Source organism: Chamaea fasciata, unplaced genomic scaffold (assembly GCF_029207755.1).
Source record: "Chamaea fasciata isolate MVZ Bird 193981 ecotype frontalis unplaced genomic scaffold, bChaFas1.0.hap1 SCAF_2, whole genome shotgun sequence".
NCBI lineage: Eukaryota > Metazoa > Chordata > Aves > Passeriformes > Sylviidae > Chamaea > Chamaea fasciata.
Genome location: NW_027094087.1, coordinates 81,829,705 through 81,846,404, shown reverse-complemented (window position 1 = coordinate 81,846,404; position 16,700 = coordinate 81,829,705). Strand labels below are relative to the sequence as shown.

Below are 16,700 nucleotides of genomic sequence, written 5' to 3'. Positions count from 1 at the left end.
TGATGCAAGGGAGTGATCTCTTCCTGTTGGAGGGTGTGAACCCTGCTGTTCACAGACTTTCAGCAAGGTCTGAGCTAAAGAGGGTAGGAAGTTTGTGGGCCAAAGCTCTTGAACTCTCCTTTTTGGGCAGGAACTGGTGCATGTGCTGCTGCCTCATCATAGCTGTTGGCAGTGGCAACCCAGAGTGGTTTTTCTGCAGCCATTGTGAAACGAAGAAGAACAGGAGTCTCAAAGGGGTAAAAAACCTAAGTTCCTGTTGCTATGGACAGTGTTGCTGCATAGTCCTGTTCTTATCCTTGAGGAATGTCTTCTCTTGTCTTCTCTGCCTTGTGAGCTGATGAGCCTCTGCACATACCAGCCTTTTGACCGGCAGTTTTCGTTTTATCTCCTGGCCTCAGCCTGCACTAGGTGACTTGGGAAGCAGCTTAGTCAAATGACAGCTTTCCTACCACAGCAAGGCCAAAGCCCTTCAATATGATTATTGTGATGTTTTCCATCTGATTACTGCCTGCTGTGGTAAAGGAATTTTGATAATACGTGGGTCAAATTGCCAGTAGTAATTGATATTAGTAAAAATGTTTACCAAAGCTGTAACCATTTTCAAATCCTGTTTTTAATTGGCTCTACCTTTGTAATCTATTCAGTGTCCTAAAATAAAGACATAGGCACAATTAGGTATGTGTATAAAAAATATTTGATATGTTACTTGGAAGCATCATCTTTAAAGCTGACAGAGAAAAGGGGAATTTTTGCAGTCGCTTCCCAAAACTGTGAACGCAAGATACTATCTGTGCCACAAAGCCATAAAGACAAACTAGTGAGAGTCTATTGGTGATCAGGAGTTCCTAGATTTTGCACCAATGCCAGCTTTAGGGCAGTTCTTGTATAGGATCATGTAACAGACTGTTGTGGCTGCTCGTGTTTGATAGCAGAGCTAGAGATGTTTCATTCTATATAAGACAGCAATTAAAGCAACTTGTTTGGAAAATACCTTAATTTTTAAATATGCAGGCAAAATTGGCCAGTGATGGCTTATATTACTATACAGATCAAATTTGTGTTTGTAATATATTGCATGTGTCTTGATCTGTTATCCTGCTTTTGAGGTTTGGTTATTCTGGATACAACACCCATTTCAGTAAGCTTACATTGCATTCTGTTGAACTGGCCTTTCCCAAGTCTAATAAACCTATTATTTGCAGAAATTAACTTTTGCTGCTTCGCAGTAAATTTTCAGTTGTCTCTAGTGTCTGTATAAAGCAGCAATCTAGTTGCTGTTGATTCTTCAGAATCATAGAAGAATCAACGTGCATAGAATGAATCAAGTGTCCTATATTAATCTGATACTGGGCTCTTGAGGCTTGTTTGAAGTGATGTGCACCACCATCCTTTCTTCTTTTGTGGCAGCACAGAAAACTAATTTGGTCTGGTTCCCCCTCACATGCCACACCTCCTGAATCTCCTGGTTCCTGATTTAAAAAAAAAAAAAAAAAAAGATTCATAGGTTAGCTCAGGCTAATGCTTTGCCATAGCACATGTCATGAAATTTTTGAAGGGCTAAGGCTGATTGAGATTGCTCTCTAGTTGATAAATAATCTAGTTGCTCGGGTACTGTGACACCTGCCAGGTGAACTCTACCTGCTCTGCAGGTAGATGTTCAGGTGTGCTGTCCATGATATTGGACTATTTGTAGGACAATATAAAGGATGTCACTCCCAGGCACTGCCAGCAAAGTATCTGAACAAGAATTGGTCACCTTCAGATTAGATTTTCCTTGCAGTTCTGCATATGATCCCAGGTATGTGTTCATCAATGCTCTGAGGAACTGCCTGGTGTGGTGTCTGTTACTTTCTACCTTCCCTGTAAAAGGGAAGGCCTGGAAAAATCTTTTCTGTCCTTTGCACATGTCCTTTGCTTCTGTGATTTATAGCAGCTGGCAACTTGGTTCCATGCAGCTGTTCACACACCCATGGTAGGATGGGGTAGGGAATTGTGAGGGTAAAAGGGAAAACTCATGGATTGAGATAAACACAATATAAAGGTAAAGCCAAAGCTGCATTCACAAGCAAGACAAAATGAGGAATTTGTTCACCACCTCACCTGGGCAGGAAGGTGTTCCTGCCATCTCCAGCAAAGCCAAGCCTCTAAAGTGGCCTGTTTAAGGCAGCTGTGTATCCACAATTTTCCTCTGTGATGCTTGACAGAAAACAAGTAATTTCTGAAATCAGAGCTTGCCTCAGCTGCTATCCATCTTATTTTTCTGTTTGCATTTCTCTCTCTCTCCCTCTCTGTAAAGTTTCTGCACCTACCACTTCTAGTTGGTGTAGCTGGCTATCCTCAGGAAGACTATGACTCTTATCTGCTGGTACTTTCCTCTGATAGAAATCTCAATGACTATTCAGTTGAATTATTGGTTGCGAGATTATTTGCAGTCCACATGTTAAACTAGGAACAGCTCTGGATTGCCTGAGATGCACTTTAAAAGATGTTTTCGGAGTTTTTACTGTAAGTAAATCTAAAGAGAAAGGAGGATTTGCTTAGAAAATGAGCTGCATATACAGGTTTTTCTGCCCACTGCAAGTGTTTGCCATTAGTATAGGTGATGAAAACAAGAAAAATCTAAAATTGATTTATGTCAAAAGTGATGGAAATAATAGTCATGTTACTAGGAAAATGCATCTATTATAAAATATGAGAATAATTAGAAGCTACAAAGAAGAAAATGAGCATTTTAAACCTAATATTCTATTTCAAAGAAAACGTATGATACTGAGTATCTTGGGTTTTTTAGGATTGTTAAAAAAAAGACCACAAACTATTACCTTCCAAGGCACCTGTTATAAGCAGGGTATACTTAGAGACTTAGTCATGATAGCAAGGCACAGTTGTTTCCCTACTGGCATTACTGAAACTCATTATAGTCGCATCCTTGGGATTTGTAGTTTTTGCTTGTAAGGAAGGTTTCATGTGAGAAGATAATGCCATCTGCCATTTCTCACTGGCAGATATATTCATTTTACTAAATCTCCTTTGTTCACAGATAATTTCTTACTTTCAAATATATGCAAAAATGACAATTGTTTTTTGTGTAGCGTTTGACTGTAGTGAGACATTTAGGCAAAGAAAAATGCACCACTGAAATAGAATTGTGGTGGTAAAATAAGGGCTTTAGCCTGCATGTGGTCTAAGCCCTATGAGAGAAGCCCTGATAGGGTTTTCAGAGAAAGCAAGCCATTGCAATTTCATCTTCATGAATGCATTTCTCGCTTAAAAGCAGCTTAAACTTTAAGCCTCACTAACAATTTACTTGGAAACAGCTACACACTGCATATGGCTTTTTTCAATCTGGTGTGGGTTATCTGCAAGCCTCCTCTTCTACATCCTACTGCTAGAAGTAATTCCATTAGATGATTATAACTGGTATCCTCAACAGACAGATTAGTCATAATTGAAAAAGAACTTCAAGTGTGTTTAATCAACTGTGTGGTCATTTCATTAGTGGAGACTCAGGTACCACAGAACTTTGCCTTAAGTGAAGTGCATTTATGGCCTGGGGCTAAAGAGCTGTTATGTTCCCAGAAGGGGGAAATCCTTAAGCTTGCATGAAATTGCACCAGTTTCTCAGTAGCAGGTAGAATTGGCCTTTAGAAGAGAAGTATTTTTATTTTCATACAACTTTCTAAACTTTTTGGCTAACAATAGTTATCTTTGGCTGGTGATGTGTGATTATGTACAAATTAGTTCTCTGTTTTCATTGGATGAGAGGGAATGGTATTGAGCAGAATAAGTTGACTTGGTTACCCATGCAGGTGGAGACTTAGTGAGACTTTCTTAAACTTTCTCCTTCTACAGAGCAGTCTTTGGAATGGAACTAAAGAACTGGAAAAGCTGTAGTGTTCACCAAGAGCAGATCTAGGTTTGTCCGAATAAATGAACTGTACTGACAGCTCATTGCATATGCAGACCGAAGTTCATAAATAGTAACTGAGCTTATGTGCTCTCCTTGAGCTGAAGATAGCAAGGGAAGGTTTCAATATAGCTGTGTTTTTGAAACCTTCAGTGTCTTGTCAAATGCAAGCCGCATAGATTCACAGTCACTGTGTCAGAGGTTTGCTGGTGCGGAGGTGTCCAGCCTGCACATACTAAATACACAGAAAATATTAGCGTCTAATTTGTACTGAACACTGAATCTGGTGTACTAACAAGACAATAGCACTAGATGTTTATAGGCTGTGTTTGCCAGGAGGAGCAGTTCTACATGTTTCTGCAACTTGGTGTTTGCTGTAATTCTGGTAATGTTCAAGTACCTAGTACTCTGGTAACACAGGGAACCATGGTGTTAGAACCTGAGAACACACACTGTTTCTGAGTTTGTGCACAGAGGGGCTTTCAGCAAAAGCCTGAAGACTGTTACACCTGCTTAACTAACTTTAACAGCTAACTCTCATAGAAAGTTGCTATTTCACTACTGCCTAAAAGAAATAGAACATCTTCTGGCTAAAATGTAGGAACCTGAATAGAAAATACAGATTCAAAGAAGGATTATACTGTAGAATCTGAAGCATGGAGAAAGCTACCACTGAGAAAATGCTGGTTTGTAACATTTTTCCTTCAGTGTATTACCTAAATAAGGTTTAATTTAACATTGTTTCCTGAAGCGTCACCTAATGTGTGATATAAAATCTGAGTTTTTTCCTTGATGGAAAGGATCTTTCCTCACCTGAGTGTTGCCACATCTACCCCAAGGTGAGATGGGCAAGATGTCAGACAGAGAAATGGAGAGTGGGGCAGCAAGATTTCAGGAAAGCAATCCCAGGAGTTTAATTTTCTGATGAAAACCTATGAGGTGTGTCCTGTGTGAAGTTGAAATCCATGCCCCATCTTGCACTTTGCAGTCTTTTCATTGTTTCTTCACAACAGCCTTCTGCTGCTCATGGTTAGTTTTGCAGAGAAAGGGAGGAAGACTCTACTAGCCAACTGGAAAATGTAAAATGTATTGTCATCCCTCAGCACCCCCTCTCTCTCAAAACATGGCAAAGCACAAGTAGTACACCCCTGCTGAGGTGCTGCTATCAAACAAGTATTCCTTTCTAAGCTGGTATCAGAGTGGGTGAGAGGACCTGAAAAATGCAGATAAGTAACAAATGCAGATTTAATTCCTCGTAGGCTTTACCTGAGTGATCATCATCAGAGCAAACTAGTCACAGTGAGAAAACAGCGACAGATTCTTAAAGCTTCTCTTTGGACTTGCTGCTTCTGCACTTACAGATGGGGTGTACCCTGCTGCCAGCCAAGGGTCCCCTGGACTGTGCCCACAGCAAGCTTCAAGTCCCAAGTGAGATTCTGATTTGGTTTATGAATGCTGATGCATTGTACTGAGTTCAGGTTCTTGGTATTCTTCTGTGTTGATTCTGTTTCGCTTGTTACAAGCTTTCAAGTGCTTATGAGGTGCCAGCGTGTTCCTGACTGATGAACTGACAATACAAGCTTTAATCCATACTTCTTTAGCCAATACTTGATGATGGAAGATCCAAAGAAACAGCTGATCCAGGTAGAAAGACCCATCAAAGCCAAATAACTCAGCTAACACGTTTTGTAACCAGCGTGTTTCTCAGAAGCAATAAGATTGTGTGGATCAGCTGATGTGCTTTGTGTCTGGTGAAAGAAGCTTATTTAAATTAAGAGAGCCAGGAAATCTGTGTCTTACTCCAGAAGGAAGATGAGTTCAACGGAAGACCTTGAATATCCTCAAATCATCGTGCAATACAGCAATGGATTTTTAGTCTCAAAGGTAAGAAATATAACTCCTAGACTATGCAGACAGAAATATTCAGGGATTTCTCCTTAGGTCCTGAATGTAATGAAAGCAATGGTATAATGACTGTTTTTCCAAACATATTTTTAAGGCACAAAGGCAAACTAGTAATTCCATTCTTCTTATTGTTTTCTGATGTTATTTGCCTAAGCACATGGGCATAAAATTATAATATCCAATGCAGTGGATGATTTTTTCCTCATTTACTACTTAACTTTCCTATTGTCTCTTGCTGTACCTCTGGTCAACATGGTAACAGAAGGAATGCTCTTTGGGTTGTGCAAATACCACTGCACCTTAAGGTCCTGAAAGGCAGAGCTGACAATAAAGAGAGGAAAAATAGATAATGAAAAATCACTTTGTGAGAAAAAGAAGCGCCCAATTAGCGCTGTTAGTACTATGTTTTTGAGAAACAGTTTCAACTTTGGTTAAGCCTTTTTTTTTTTGCTCAGGGTAAAAGGAGCTTCATTGTACAGGAATCGTTGTAGCTCAAATCATTGTAGATACAGGCAGTCAATTAAATTGATGTCTTTGTTACTGTTTCAGGAGTGTTTATGTGACCAGAGTAATAGGCTTATACTTGTAAGGTTGACTGTGTATAGCTAAAGAAAGATGGTGGGTTTTGATTTTTTTATGTGTGGTTAGCTATGTCTGTTGAAAGTTGACAGATGTTGCTGGAGAACTTACACAACTCTATGGAAAGTCTGGGCAAGTTCGTTGGGTAGAATGAAGGAGTTTTGGATGAGAGGAAACTCCCTGCTCCTGGAAAATCAGTACTCTTTCACATCAGTCCCTGAAAACAAGATTCATAGAATGGAATATTCCCCCTACTGCAAGCCATGAGAGAGTCTCCAGGGTTCATCGAAGCATGTGTTAGATCCTTAGTTAAAGAACAGAAAGAGAGAACCACCACCCAGTCTTGCTTTTGTTCTTCCCAGGAGATTGTGAGAGTGTGTTCCTAAACTAAGGAAGAGGCAGGAACATTTACACACAAAATCTGGTCTCTAAACATGGACTTTTGGAAGCCAAAAATCATTGGCTGGCTTCACTGGAAAAGGGAAAAAAGAAGACCAATTAGTGCATTGTGTGGATAGTATGTTATATCAGTGCTCAGATAAACTACAATTTAAGAATTGGACTTGTTTATATGAAATACAAGTTCATCTGAAATAAATATTATTAAATTTATATTTTCCCTAATTAGGCAGCTGGTGAAATGCAGTAGGTTTTGTGCTTTCAACTAATCCCTCAGTTCCAGCTTTCCCTACCACCAGGTTATGTTCACTGCTTGTGAGCTGGGGGTCTTTGATCTTCTTCTGGAGTCAGGAAAACCTCTGTCTTCAGATGCCATTGCTGCACGTCTGGGTGCCAGCACCATGGGGATGAAAAGACTGCTGGATGCCTGTGTGGGATTGAAGCTCTTGGCAGTAGAGATGACACAAGAAGGAGGTAATAAAGGCAGAGAAATGGGAATAAGTTGAAAGACTTAAACCACTGATGGTTTTGAAAGTGAGGTAAGATGTGTGGGGAAAGGTGATACTAAATGTTAAGTCAGTTAATGTAGTCAGGAACAAGGAGATAATCACTCCTGGGATTCATTCTTCAGCTGAAAGAGAAGAGGCAAATGTCATCATGATCACAGGTACAAAGTGAAACACAGGTGCAGAGCTGTATATCCCTAAACACCTTCGTGCAAGAGCCTCATGTGACCCTGGAGAAGATATTTAGGATTTCTGTGAAGCGTGTCTCAAGAAATCTTTGGGATGGATATGGGCAGGATTTTAAACTGAAAATTCCAGGGTGGATGGTAACAGCACGACTTAATACAGATTTTGTTTTTCATAGGGCTTTTGCCATTATGTAAACTATTATGTTAGGTTGTTGTTCAGATCTGAGAGGTGATGTAAGTTTTTCCTTATGTCAGAAACATGGAATCCACTTGGACAGAAAGGATCTCTGGCCATCAGACAGCTGGTCGGAACTAGCTAGTATCCCCCGGTCTGCCTTGTGTTGGCATCCTCTGTTTTAGGGATTATAGTTGTTGCCCAATGAGTTTGGGGAGAGCAGGATCTATTTTTTATATTCCTTTGATATGCCATTCCCGTGGGTGAGTGATGCAACTGCAGATGCATTGAAGGCAGTGGGGAAAATTTCTGGGAGTCCTTTAAGCATTCTTCTCTCTGCAGGAGATCCTGTCCCCGTGAACTGAGGGAGGGGAGGTGTGGCTGGTCTGCTGTTTTAGGGACTTTCCTCCTCCACCTGCTGACCTTGTGGATCAGAAAAAAGACTTGTCTGCAAAGACTTCTCACTTAAATATAGCACACTGAAGGCTTCCTCTGAGAGCAGAAGCCTATATGTAAATGATAACACTTATAAAGCATTTTTTTTGCTCTCCTTGAAAAAAATGTTTGGTTCTGGAGTTAAGCATAGGGAGATAATGTTTACCTAGAAGGAATGGGACTGCACAGATTTCAGCAGCCCTCACCCAGTGCTCATTGCAGTCGAATGATTTGGTTGTAAAAGTAACATGGTTGTGTCTTTGGCTGTATAGACATCTTCTGGTGATAAACACCAAGCTGTAGAATAGACTTGGTAATGTGTTATATCATAAATGTTAGTAAATATATTTATTTTACCTTTAGCCCTCTACAGAAACACAGAAATTTCCAACATCTACCTTACAAAATCAAGTCCAAAGTCTCAGTATCACATTATGATGTATTATTCCAACACAGTCTACTTGTGCTGGCAGTACCTGGCTGACGCTGTGAGGTAAGGAAGAGTGTTGTGTGCTGTGTATGTGGTGTTTTGCAGCATCTGTGTCGCTGCTCTGAGTGGTGTGTTTCTGGGGAAGAGCTCAATAAAAATGCTGGCTGGTTCTCAGAAATTAAAAGGAACAGATAGTTTAGCTGTTAAGATGGCCAATATGTGAGCTTTTTCCCCACCTTGTTTTCTATTTGTGTATGTTCTTCTTTTCCTTTTCCTTGTCATTATAGAGATGATCTAGAAATCAGATTGCTTTGTTTCAGTGTCAGTAAAGCACTTTATCATTACAGTGGCTCTTACTGGACGTGGCATCAACAAAGTAAATGATGGCTAAGGATCTTTCTGTTGCAAAGATTTATAGGGGCCGTTTAATATGGGTCTGGAGCCTCACTTGTTCCAGTCCATGCAACTGATAACCAAACGTAGTGTAGATGATGGTGATGATTGCATCAGTCTTGTACCTTTACCTCAGGTGTGTTCCCATAAATCAGAATCCTAGAATGGTTTGGGTTGGAAGAGGCTCTAATGATCATCTAGTTCCGACCTTCCTACCATGGATGCCACTCACTAGGTCAGGTTGTTCAAAGTGCCATCCCACCCCAACCTTGATATGAACCAGTCATCCTTGGGAGAGGTTAAGAAACATATCAGCACCCTCATAGGCTTTTTCAATTGCTATTTTAGAGAAGGAAGAAACCAATATGAAAGAGCTTTTGGTGTTTCATCTAGAGACCCTTTTGGAGCAATGTACAGGTAATCATTAGAATATTTATTGAAATTTTATTCTTCTTGTTGTGGATAAAACTAATGTTTTTAATTATGGCTCCAGACAATTAAATATAATGATGTGAGTTTTCCTTTCATCAGCATCATTCAATATTTTTATTACCCAACAATATCAATTACCGGGACACTATTTTGAATAGAAGTATATCCTTTCCTAATCTGAAAAACATCACAGATCTCTGACAGAGGCACTGGTAGTTGAAGGAAAAAAATCCCTTGGAAATTCTGAGAATGAGCAGCATAATACACTGTTGGATTTCACTAGTCTTAATTCCTTATGTAAATGCATGAATTCATAGCTGTATCCTCCTGATACAGTAATATTCAAGATAGGTTTATATGCAAAGAGGACATATTCTATGTCAATAAAACCAGAGATTTTTTTTTTTAAGCTAAAACATGTAGCAGAAGTTATGTGATAGGAATCACTAAGGATGTGGTAGGGAACCCTCTCTCTGTGCTGTCTCTGTTTGCATTGCTAGATCGGATGAAGAAATGCTAAAATTCATGGCTAGCCAGAACTCAATATGGAGTATATGTGGCAGAGATGTTCTTGCTGCATTTGACCTTTCCCCTTTCACACAGATCTATGACCTGGGAGGTGAGTGTCAGAAGATCTTTAATAAGCCTCTGAACAGTCTTTTATAAGCTCTGTAGAGGAAAATGACTCCTATGTTATATGATGGGCAAAACAACGGAAAGCAGGACACAGCAATATAAGGAGCACTTTACTGATTTGGTTGGGTTAAAACCAGAAATCTGAGAGTGATGAGAGCATTAGGAAGCTGAATTCTTTTCTCTATGATCTGATTTATGTAAGTAGTCACTCATTCCCTTGTGGTTGTGGCAGCTTTAGCATTTTTTCATGCCTTGCTTGATGCATTGTTCCAGTGCTAGACTCTTTCCTTCCTCCCCTTCAGTCACCGTTGTTGAGGTACTGCCTACAGCATCTTATCCTGCAGCACCCTTCTGTCCCAGCACTGCTGAGTGCTGCCAGCATCCATGGAACGAGGCAGGCTCCCCCCTGGCCTCCCTCACTTCGTCCCCAATGCCTGGTTTAGTGACTCTGTTTTCATTTTTCACCTTCCAGCACCCACAGCTGGTCTGGCTAGGAGGGAATATAAGAGCAGTGAGGGCTGGGGCTAACCTCACGTGCCTGGGTGCTGTGGGCTCCGGACCTTCCTGCAGAACATATGGAGACAGTGGCTTCTCCTGCCCCTCCTCTTCCCTCTCAGCAGCACACGGGGTGCAAATGTACATTGCCAGCTTCCATGAGGCTGAATGCACCATTGCCTATGTACTTACACGGGGCTGTCACTGAACAGGTTTGGTTTGTGTCAGTACTGACCTTCTTTTACTGTCCCCTAAGGAGGTGGAGGAGCTTTGGCCCAAGAGTGTGTTTCTTTGTATCCAAATTCTACCGTCACAATTTATGACCTGCCCAAAGTTGTACAAGTGGCCAAAGAACAATTTGTTTCCCCTGAGGAGCGTCAGATCTCTTTCCACGAAGGTAGGTGTGGACAGTGGAGTGGTGGTGTCACAGTTGTTGCTCCAGAGCCCTGGCTCTGCTCAGAGGTGTCATACTGGAGGTGTCCAGCTGCCCCTTTTGGGGACAGTGTCACAGGCTGCAGCCTCCCCAACCCGGGTCTGCAGCTGTCCCAGCTGTCCATCGGCAGCTGTCAGAGACACAACTCACTTATTCAGCAACATTAATTCCTGAAGAGAACTATTTAATTTCTTAAGAACAAGCGTACATCAGCAAAAAAAACAAAAAACAAAAAAACAAAAAAAAACCAAAAAAAAAAAAGCATCCTGCAGTTTTGAAATCTGCCATGCTTCGTTATAAATTTTCCTTACACACCCCTATTCTCCTATGTAAACCTCCTGGCAGATGTGAGGGATGCCAGGCCTGCTCTCCTGCTCTGAACAAGAGGCTTTCCTTATCTGGTCACAACTGATTGATCTTCAAGTCCTAAGATATTTTAGACTATGAAAGTGGGTGAGTTAGCTCCTATTCCTCTTGCCCAGACCACTGATCCTGCATAGTCTTTGTACCATCTCTGAGGAAAATGACTGTAGGGAGATCTCATTTTCAATGTTTACAAAAGTCTTCACAGTGGTGGAAGTTCTTAATATCTCAAAGCTCAAAGAGAGAAAGTAAGCCTAGAGGACAGAAGGGAGTTTATAGAAACAAAAATGCAACAAAATGGGAGAAGAAATGACAAAGTAAAATGCTGAGAAAAGAATCTGAATGCAACACACCAGGTGCTAAACACAAGGAATAACAAATATAGTGCTAGGAGGTGGAAGATGTATATTTTTACCAACGGATTTATGAGGTAACTCTGTGATTACTGAAGATCTCTGAAAATCTTGTTAAGAGTAGGCAACTTTCTTTCCTTCTTTCTTATGTGACAGAAAACATGTGAACCTATCTCCTTAGTGCTTTATGATTTTGAATTTCTGTCATTGGAGAAAACCTAAACTCAGATGCTTTCCTGTGTACAGTCTTTTTCAGGATGAGTTGTTGCCTTTAAATGTTTCAGATCTTCTTGAGACTGATTGAGACCAAAATTTCCTATGCAGTACAACAGAGGACTTTTACCTAGTAACTCCATTGCTGTCTGATACATCTGAAGGGCATTGCAAGCCCGGAATTGAAAAGAACTGAAAATATTTGCATAACTCAGCTCTCAGTCCTGTGGGGATTTGTATAATGTATGTATTCTTGCTTTACAGGAGACTTCTTTAATGATTCAATACCTGAAGCTGAACTGTATATTTTATCCAAGATACTGCATGATTGGGATGATGACAAATGCAAACAACTGCTGGCAAAAGTCTACAAAGCTTGCAAACCTGGTAGGTGTGAACTCTTGAGGAGCAGAGAGACTCTTACTTATCAGAAATGTGAAGAACAGCATTCTTGATGCTCAGTTTGGGTGGCAGAGTTTCAGTGCAACAGTTTCTTGATTTAGTCCGTTGTTTTCCCTAAGCCAGCCACGTGCAGCTGAGACAAACAGCACCGGGTCTAAGATCTCTTTGACTGGCTTCCAGTTTTTGTCTCCTCTGCAGAAACTCCTCTTTCAAGGCATAAAGTGTCAAGATTGAGAATTTTGGGTATTGTTTTGATAGGTGTATAATTATAGTAAAAAAATACCATTAAGCATCACAGTGAAGCCTCAGAGTCTCAAAAGCACTGCCTTCAGAGCAAAATCAGTAAGGTCCTGTAAATTTCAGCTGGGGAAAATGGGAAATTTCCATCCCAGCCATAGCACCCCCTTCAGTTCTGTGATATCAGTACCAACATAACCAAGCAACGACATGCTCTGATGCTTTGGCTCTTTCATTGTCTTCTGTGATGCTGAAATATGACTTAATGTAGAGACTGCTTCTTCCTGAATGTAGGGTTAGGATCTGTCCTAATAACAGCTCAAAATAGCTCAGATTTTCATTGCTCAGGGTGTGTTTTCTTCCTGTTCACCAGGTGGTGGAGTGCTGCTGGTTGAATCTCTTCTGAATGAAGATAAAAGTGGGCCTGTAGAAACCCAACTGTATTCGATGAATATGTTGGTCCAGACAGAAGGGAAAGAGCGAACAGCAGCAGAGTACAGCAAGCTCCTGGAGGCAGCTGGCTTTGGAGTGATTCAAGTCAAGAGGACTGGAAAACTCTATGATGCTGTTTTAGGAAGGAAATAGTAGTATGTGTTTTATGTACATAGCAAGACAGAAAAGGTTGAGAAATGTGCTGTTCTCTTCTTAGGGGGCAATGATCAACTTAGCTTTTAGTTAAGGCTGCCAACCTTTTTGTAAGCTGGTACTACAGAAGACTCAATAGTAACAGATCTTCAACATGCATGTATTGCAAGTCTGGTAGCCTGGCTTGGCTTGCCTTTGGATCAGGGAGGGAAAGAAATAAATCAACACCTGTTCCACAAGAAAAAAATATGCTGAAGAAATGCATGGTGGGTATGCTTCAGCTTGTATCAGTCTCTCTGATTTTAACAATAAATCTGACAAAAGCAAAGCTGAAATTGTGCTTGAGTTCTTGCAAAATAAAACTAATGCCTGTACTGAGCTTTCTTGCCAGCATTTTTATTCCTGAGATATTGATATAATAAAACCAGACCAAATTGTGTCTTCTTGTGGTCTTTTCAGAGTTCCAGGAGAAACCCTCTCTGAGCCTTGGGGGACTTTTGCATGAATAAATTATATTAATTTTTTATTTCCTCTAGACTTTGATTTAAATTATGAAAAAGTGTTGTACCTTAGTGGCTGGTTGAAGCCCAGGGATTCTTATTACAAAACAGTTAGGAAGATGTTGCAGCCAAATTGTTCTGTTATTTACAGAAAAAAGCAGGGGAGGCACAGAGTAAGGAACCCCTGCTTAGAAAGACAACAGCCCCCTTGCAGCAGGATTGGGCACTGGGTGGGGGCTGGATGCTGCCTAGAAAAATCTTGCCAAAGGGAACTTCAAATGGAGGGCAGATGGGTGGGAAATTGTCCCACAGGACCTGTGGCTGTAGAACCACTGTGGGATCGTAGGACCCAGACTCCAGGCTCCTGGCTGGCTCCAGGGTTCAGCTCTCCCTTCTTCCACTGCCCTGCTCTGGAGAACTCTTGAGGCACTAGGGACCTGTCCACAGCTTGTGCTGAACTCTGTGCTTCTGTGTGTGTTTTTTCCCCCCAAAGTTCCCCACAGTTCTCCCTGTAAAGCTTTAGCTCTTCAAAAAAAAACTTATTTCTGGCTAGCTTAGTGGAGGGCAACATTTTGAATGAAGCAACATTTTGAAGAAATGCAACATTTTGAATGAAGCTCTCTCAGGGTTGTGGAGAATGCTCTACACTGAAGGCAAGGGTGCTTTCTGGAACTCAGTGAGGAAGGCCTGCAACAAATGGCTTGATAAAGCAACAGTTTTAATAAGAAAGATATAGATAGCAAGTAAATCTTGATGTTGCTTCAGAGGCCCACACCTATGTCCATGCTCCATCCAGCATTGGATGGAGCCCTGTTGGATTTACCCACAGTACGTTGTATGGACACTGTCCATGGAAGGAAGCACCTCATTTTGGGTTGTTTGAGTAATTATTTTCTTAAAAGAAAGAGGCCATTCTCACAAGAACCTGTTGCTGCATTGTTAAAGGCAAGGCTGTGTGGTTGGTGGCACCAAATGTGAGCAACCTGAGCCCCTCCTGCAGCTGAGGGACATTTGTGGCACAGCACAGGCCTGAGACCACCCTGGACATGCAGCATGGCAGCTGCCATGGGGGGCACTCACTCCTGGATGTACAAAAAGCCCAGGGTCAATGCATTCCACCCCTTGGTCCACTTGCAGCTTACCTTTCCCAAATATTTTATGGGTTACAGATTACCTTAATAACACATGAGTTTCTCAGGCCCTAAGAGCAGATGTGGCCTGTCCAAGACACAGATCCCCTGAACATAATGTCTTCTGAAAGGCTGCCAGTAGAGCAGCCTTTTCAGAACTGACTGTTCTCACACCATGCAGCTTCTGAAACAGTGCAGTGTACATGTCCAGGCTCGCTTAAAGCAATTTCATTGTTACAGGGTGAAATAGACCCCGTAAAATAAGAAATAGGTCTTTATGTTACATATTAGTGCAATCAGGCTGTCAGGGGCTGGCTCAAAGCACATAAAACTTACTGTTTTTTTCCAACATCTCTGTATGAGACTTGAGGATGGCTTAAGACTCATGCTGTCAGAAGGATACATATTAAGTCTTTGCTTGTGCTGTATCTCTTACCTTTAAAACAGGTAATGTTTTTTTTGAAATGGAATACAGTCTTCAACCCAAGAACCTTCTGTGTGATAAATGAAGCAGTGCCTTTGTTACGCCTTGCTGATTTCTTTTTTCAGCATTAATAGTTCAAAAGGAAGACTGTGCTTCCAGGATGTGATAGGAATGGTAAGGATGCCATATCTTGAGAAAACTGTTCACCTCTCAATGCATATTAGAAACATGGAAAAATTAAAAATGGTGTCTTGTTAAATGCAAGCTACACAGATTCTGGGCTACGTTGTCCAGAATGAAGAGTTGTACATTTTTCTAGAGTTTGGAATTTGCTCTGACTTTTGTATGTTTAGGCCTAGTATTTTGGTAACACAGGAGACCCTGTACTATTAGAAGCTGGGAAACAGGTACTGTTTCTGAGCTCTATATAGTTGGACATTTTGAATATTAAGAATATTAAGAAATCTATAATGTGAGCGTACCTGAGTTTTGGGACAGGACGTTAAGGGCTTTTCAGCCTCACAGACAAAGGCAAGAGGAAAAAGCAGTAGTCAACCACATCTATGTGCAAAAGCTAGCAAACAGACAATGAGAAGCACTATGACAAATATTAGAACTACCTGTCTTCTTAGTGGAGGACCACTGGAGGATACCCACAAAGCCACGAAGAAATTCAGCCAAATATTTTTAGCTGTGAAGAAGGGAGGAAACAAAATAGTCTAAGGGCTTATCAGAGTGAAAACGTCATGGGAGGTTAAAGTGGGCTTGTGGTACTTACTGTGGGACTTGTGGGAAACTTGGAGTATTTAGAGAAAGGGTCAAAGGCAGGAAATGGAGGAATCAAGGTGGGTAGGGAAGGAACCAGCCCAGTAAAATAGAGAAAAGGTGAGGGAAAATGTACTGATCATGCTTTGCAAACTGCTGTTCTGCACAACTATCTGGCCAAGCTGCATGCCAGATCAACAGAGGTTTTCTTCATGTTACACTCTATCCCTTGCTATGTTCTTTTTCTTTTTGTGAAGCCTTCCCACATCAAAAGCCAGTTCAGTGGAGAATTTATGCTTTTGAACAAGCCTGAAATAAGATTCTGCTTTGGTTTATAAACTCAGGTTCATCATGCAGAGTTCAGGCTCTTGGTATTCTTCTGTACTGATTCTGTTTTGCTTGTTACAAGCTTTCAAGTGCGTCTGAGGTGCCAGTGTGTTGCTGACTGATGAACTGACAATATAAGCTTTAATCCACACTTCTTCTTTAGCCTTATACTTGATAATGGAAGAAACAGCTGAACCTGATAGAAGAACACATCAAAGCCAAATAACCCAGCTAACACGTTTTGTAACCAGTGTGTTTCTCAGAAGCAATAAGATTATGTGGATCAGATGCTGTACTCTGAGTCTGGTAGAGAGAAGCTTATTTAAATTAAGAGAGCCAGAAAATCTGTGTCTCAGTCCAGAAAGATGAATTTGACAGAAGACCTTGACTATTCTCAAATCATTGTGCAATACATCAGTGGATTTTTAGTCTCCAAGGTAAGAAATATAACTCAGTCTTATATAAATGTCTAAGACTGAAATGCTCAG

At 41.0% G+C, this 16,700-nt stretch overlaps 1 protein-coding gene across 1 annotated transcript; it reads left to right on the top strand.

Annotated features, from left to right (window-relative positions):
* Positions 1-5,295: 5,295 nt before the first annotated feature.
* ASMT (acetylserotonin O-methyltransferase) lies at positions 5,296-13,362 on the top strand. Its single transcript, XM_066177478.1, has 8 exons — positions 5,296-5,791; positions 7,090-7,264; positions 8,458-8,587; positions 9,266-9,334; positions 9,850-9,968; positions 10,737-10,877; positions 12,107-12,229; positions 12,855-13,362. The coding sequence occupies exons 1-8, from the start codon at positions 5,720-5,722 to the stop codon at positions 13,064-13,066; spliced, it is 1,041 nt and encodes a 346-aa protein (XP_066033575.1). The 5' UTR covers positions 5,296-5,719; the 3' UTR covers positions 13,067-13,362.
* Positions 13,363-16,700: the final 3,338 nt, after the last annotated feature.

Excerpts from the sequence above, each read along its gene's own strand:
- ASMT (XM_066177478.1), top strand. The coding sequence starts at position 5,720 with ATGAGTTCAACGGAAGACCTTGAATATCCTCAAATCATCGTGCAATAC. Across the intron at positions 7,265-8,457 it reads AGAGATGACACAAGAAGGAG|CCCTCTACAGAAACACAGAA; the intron begins GTAATAAAGGCA and ends TTTTACCTTTAG. Across the intron at positions 9,969-10,736 it reads ACAGATCTATGACCTGGGAG|GAGGTGGAGGAGCTTTGGCC; the intron begins GTGAGTGTCAGA and ends CTGTCCCCTAAG.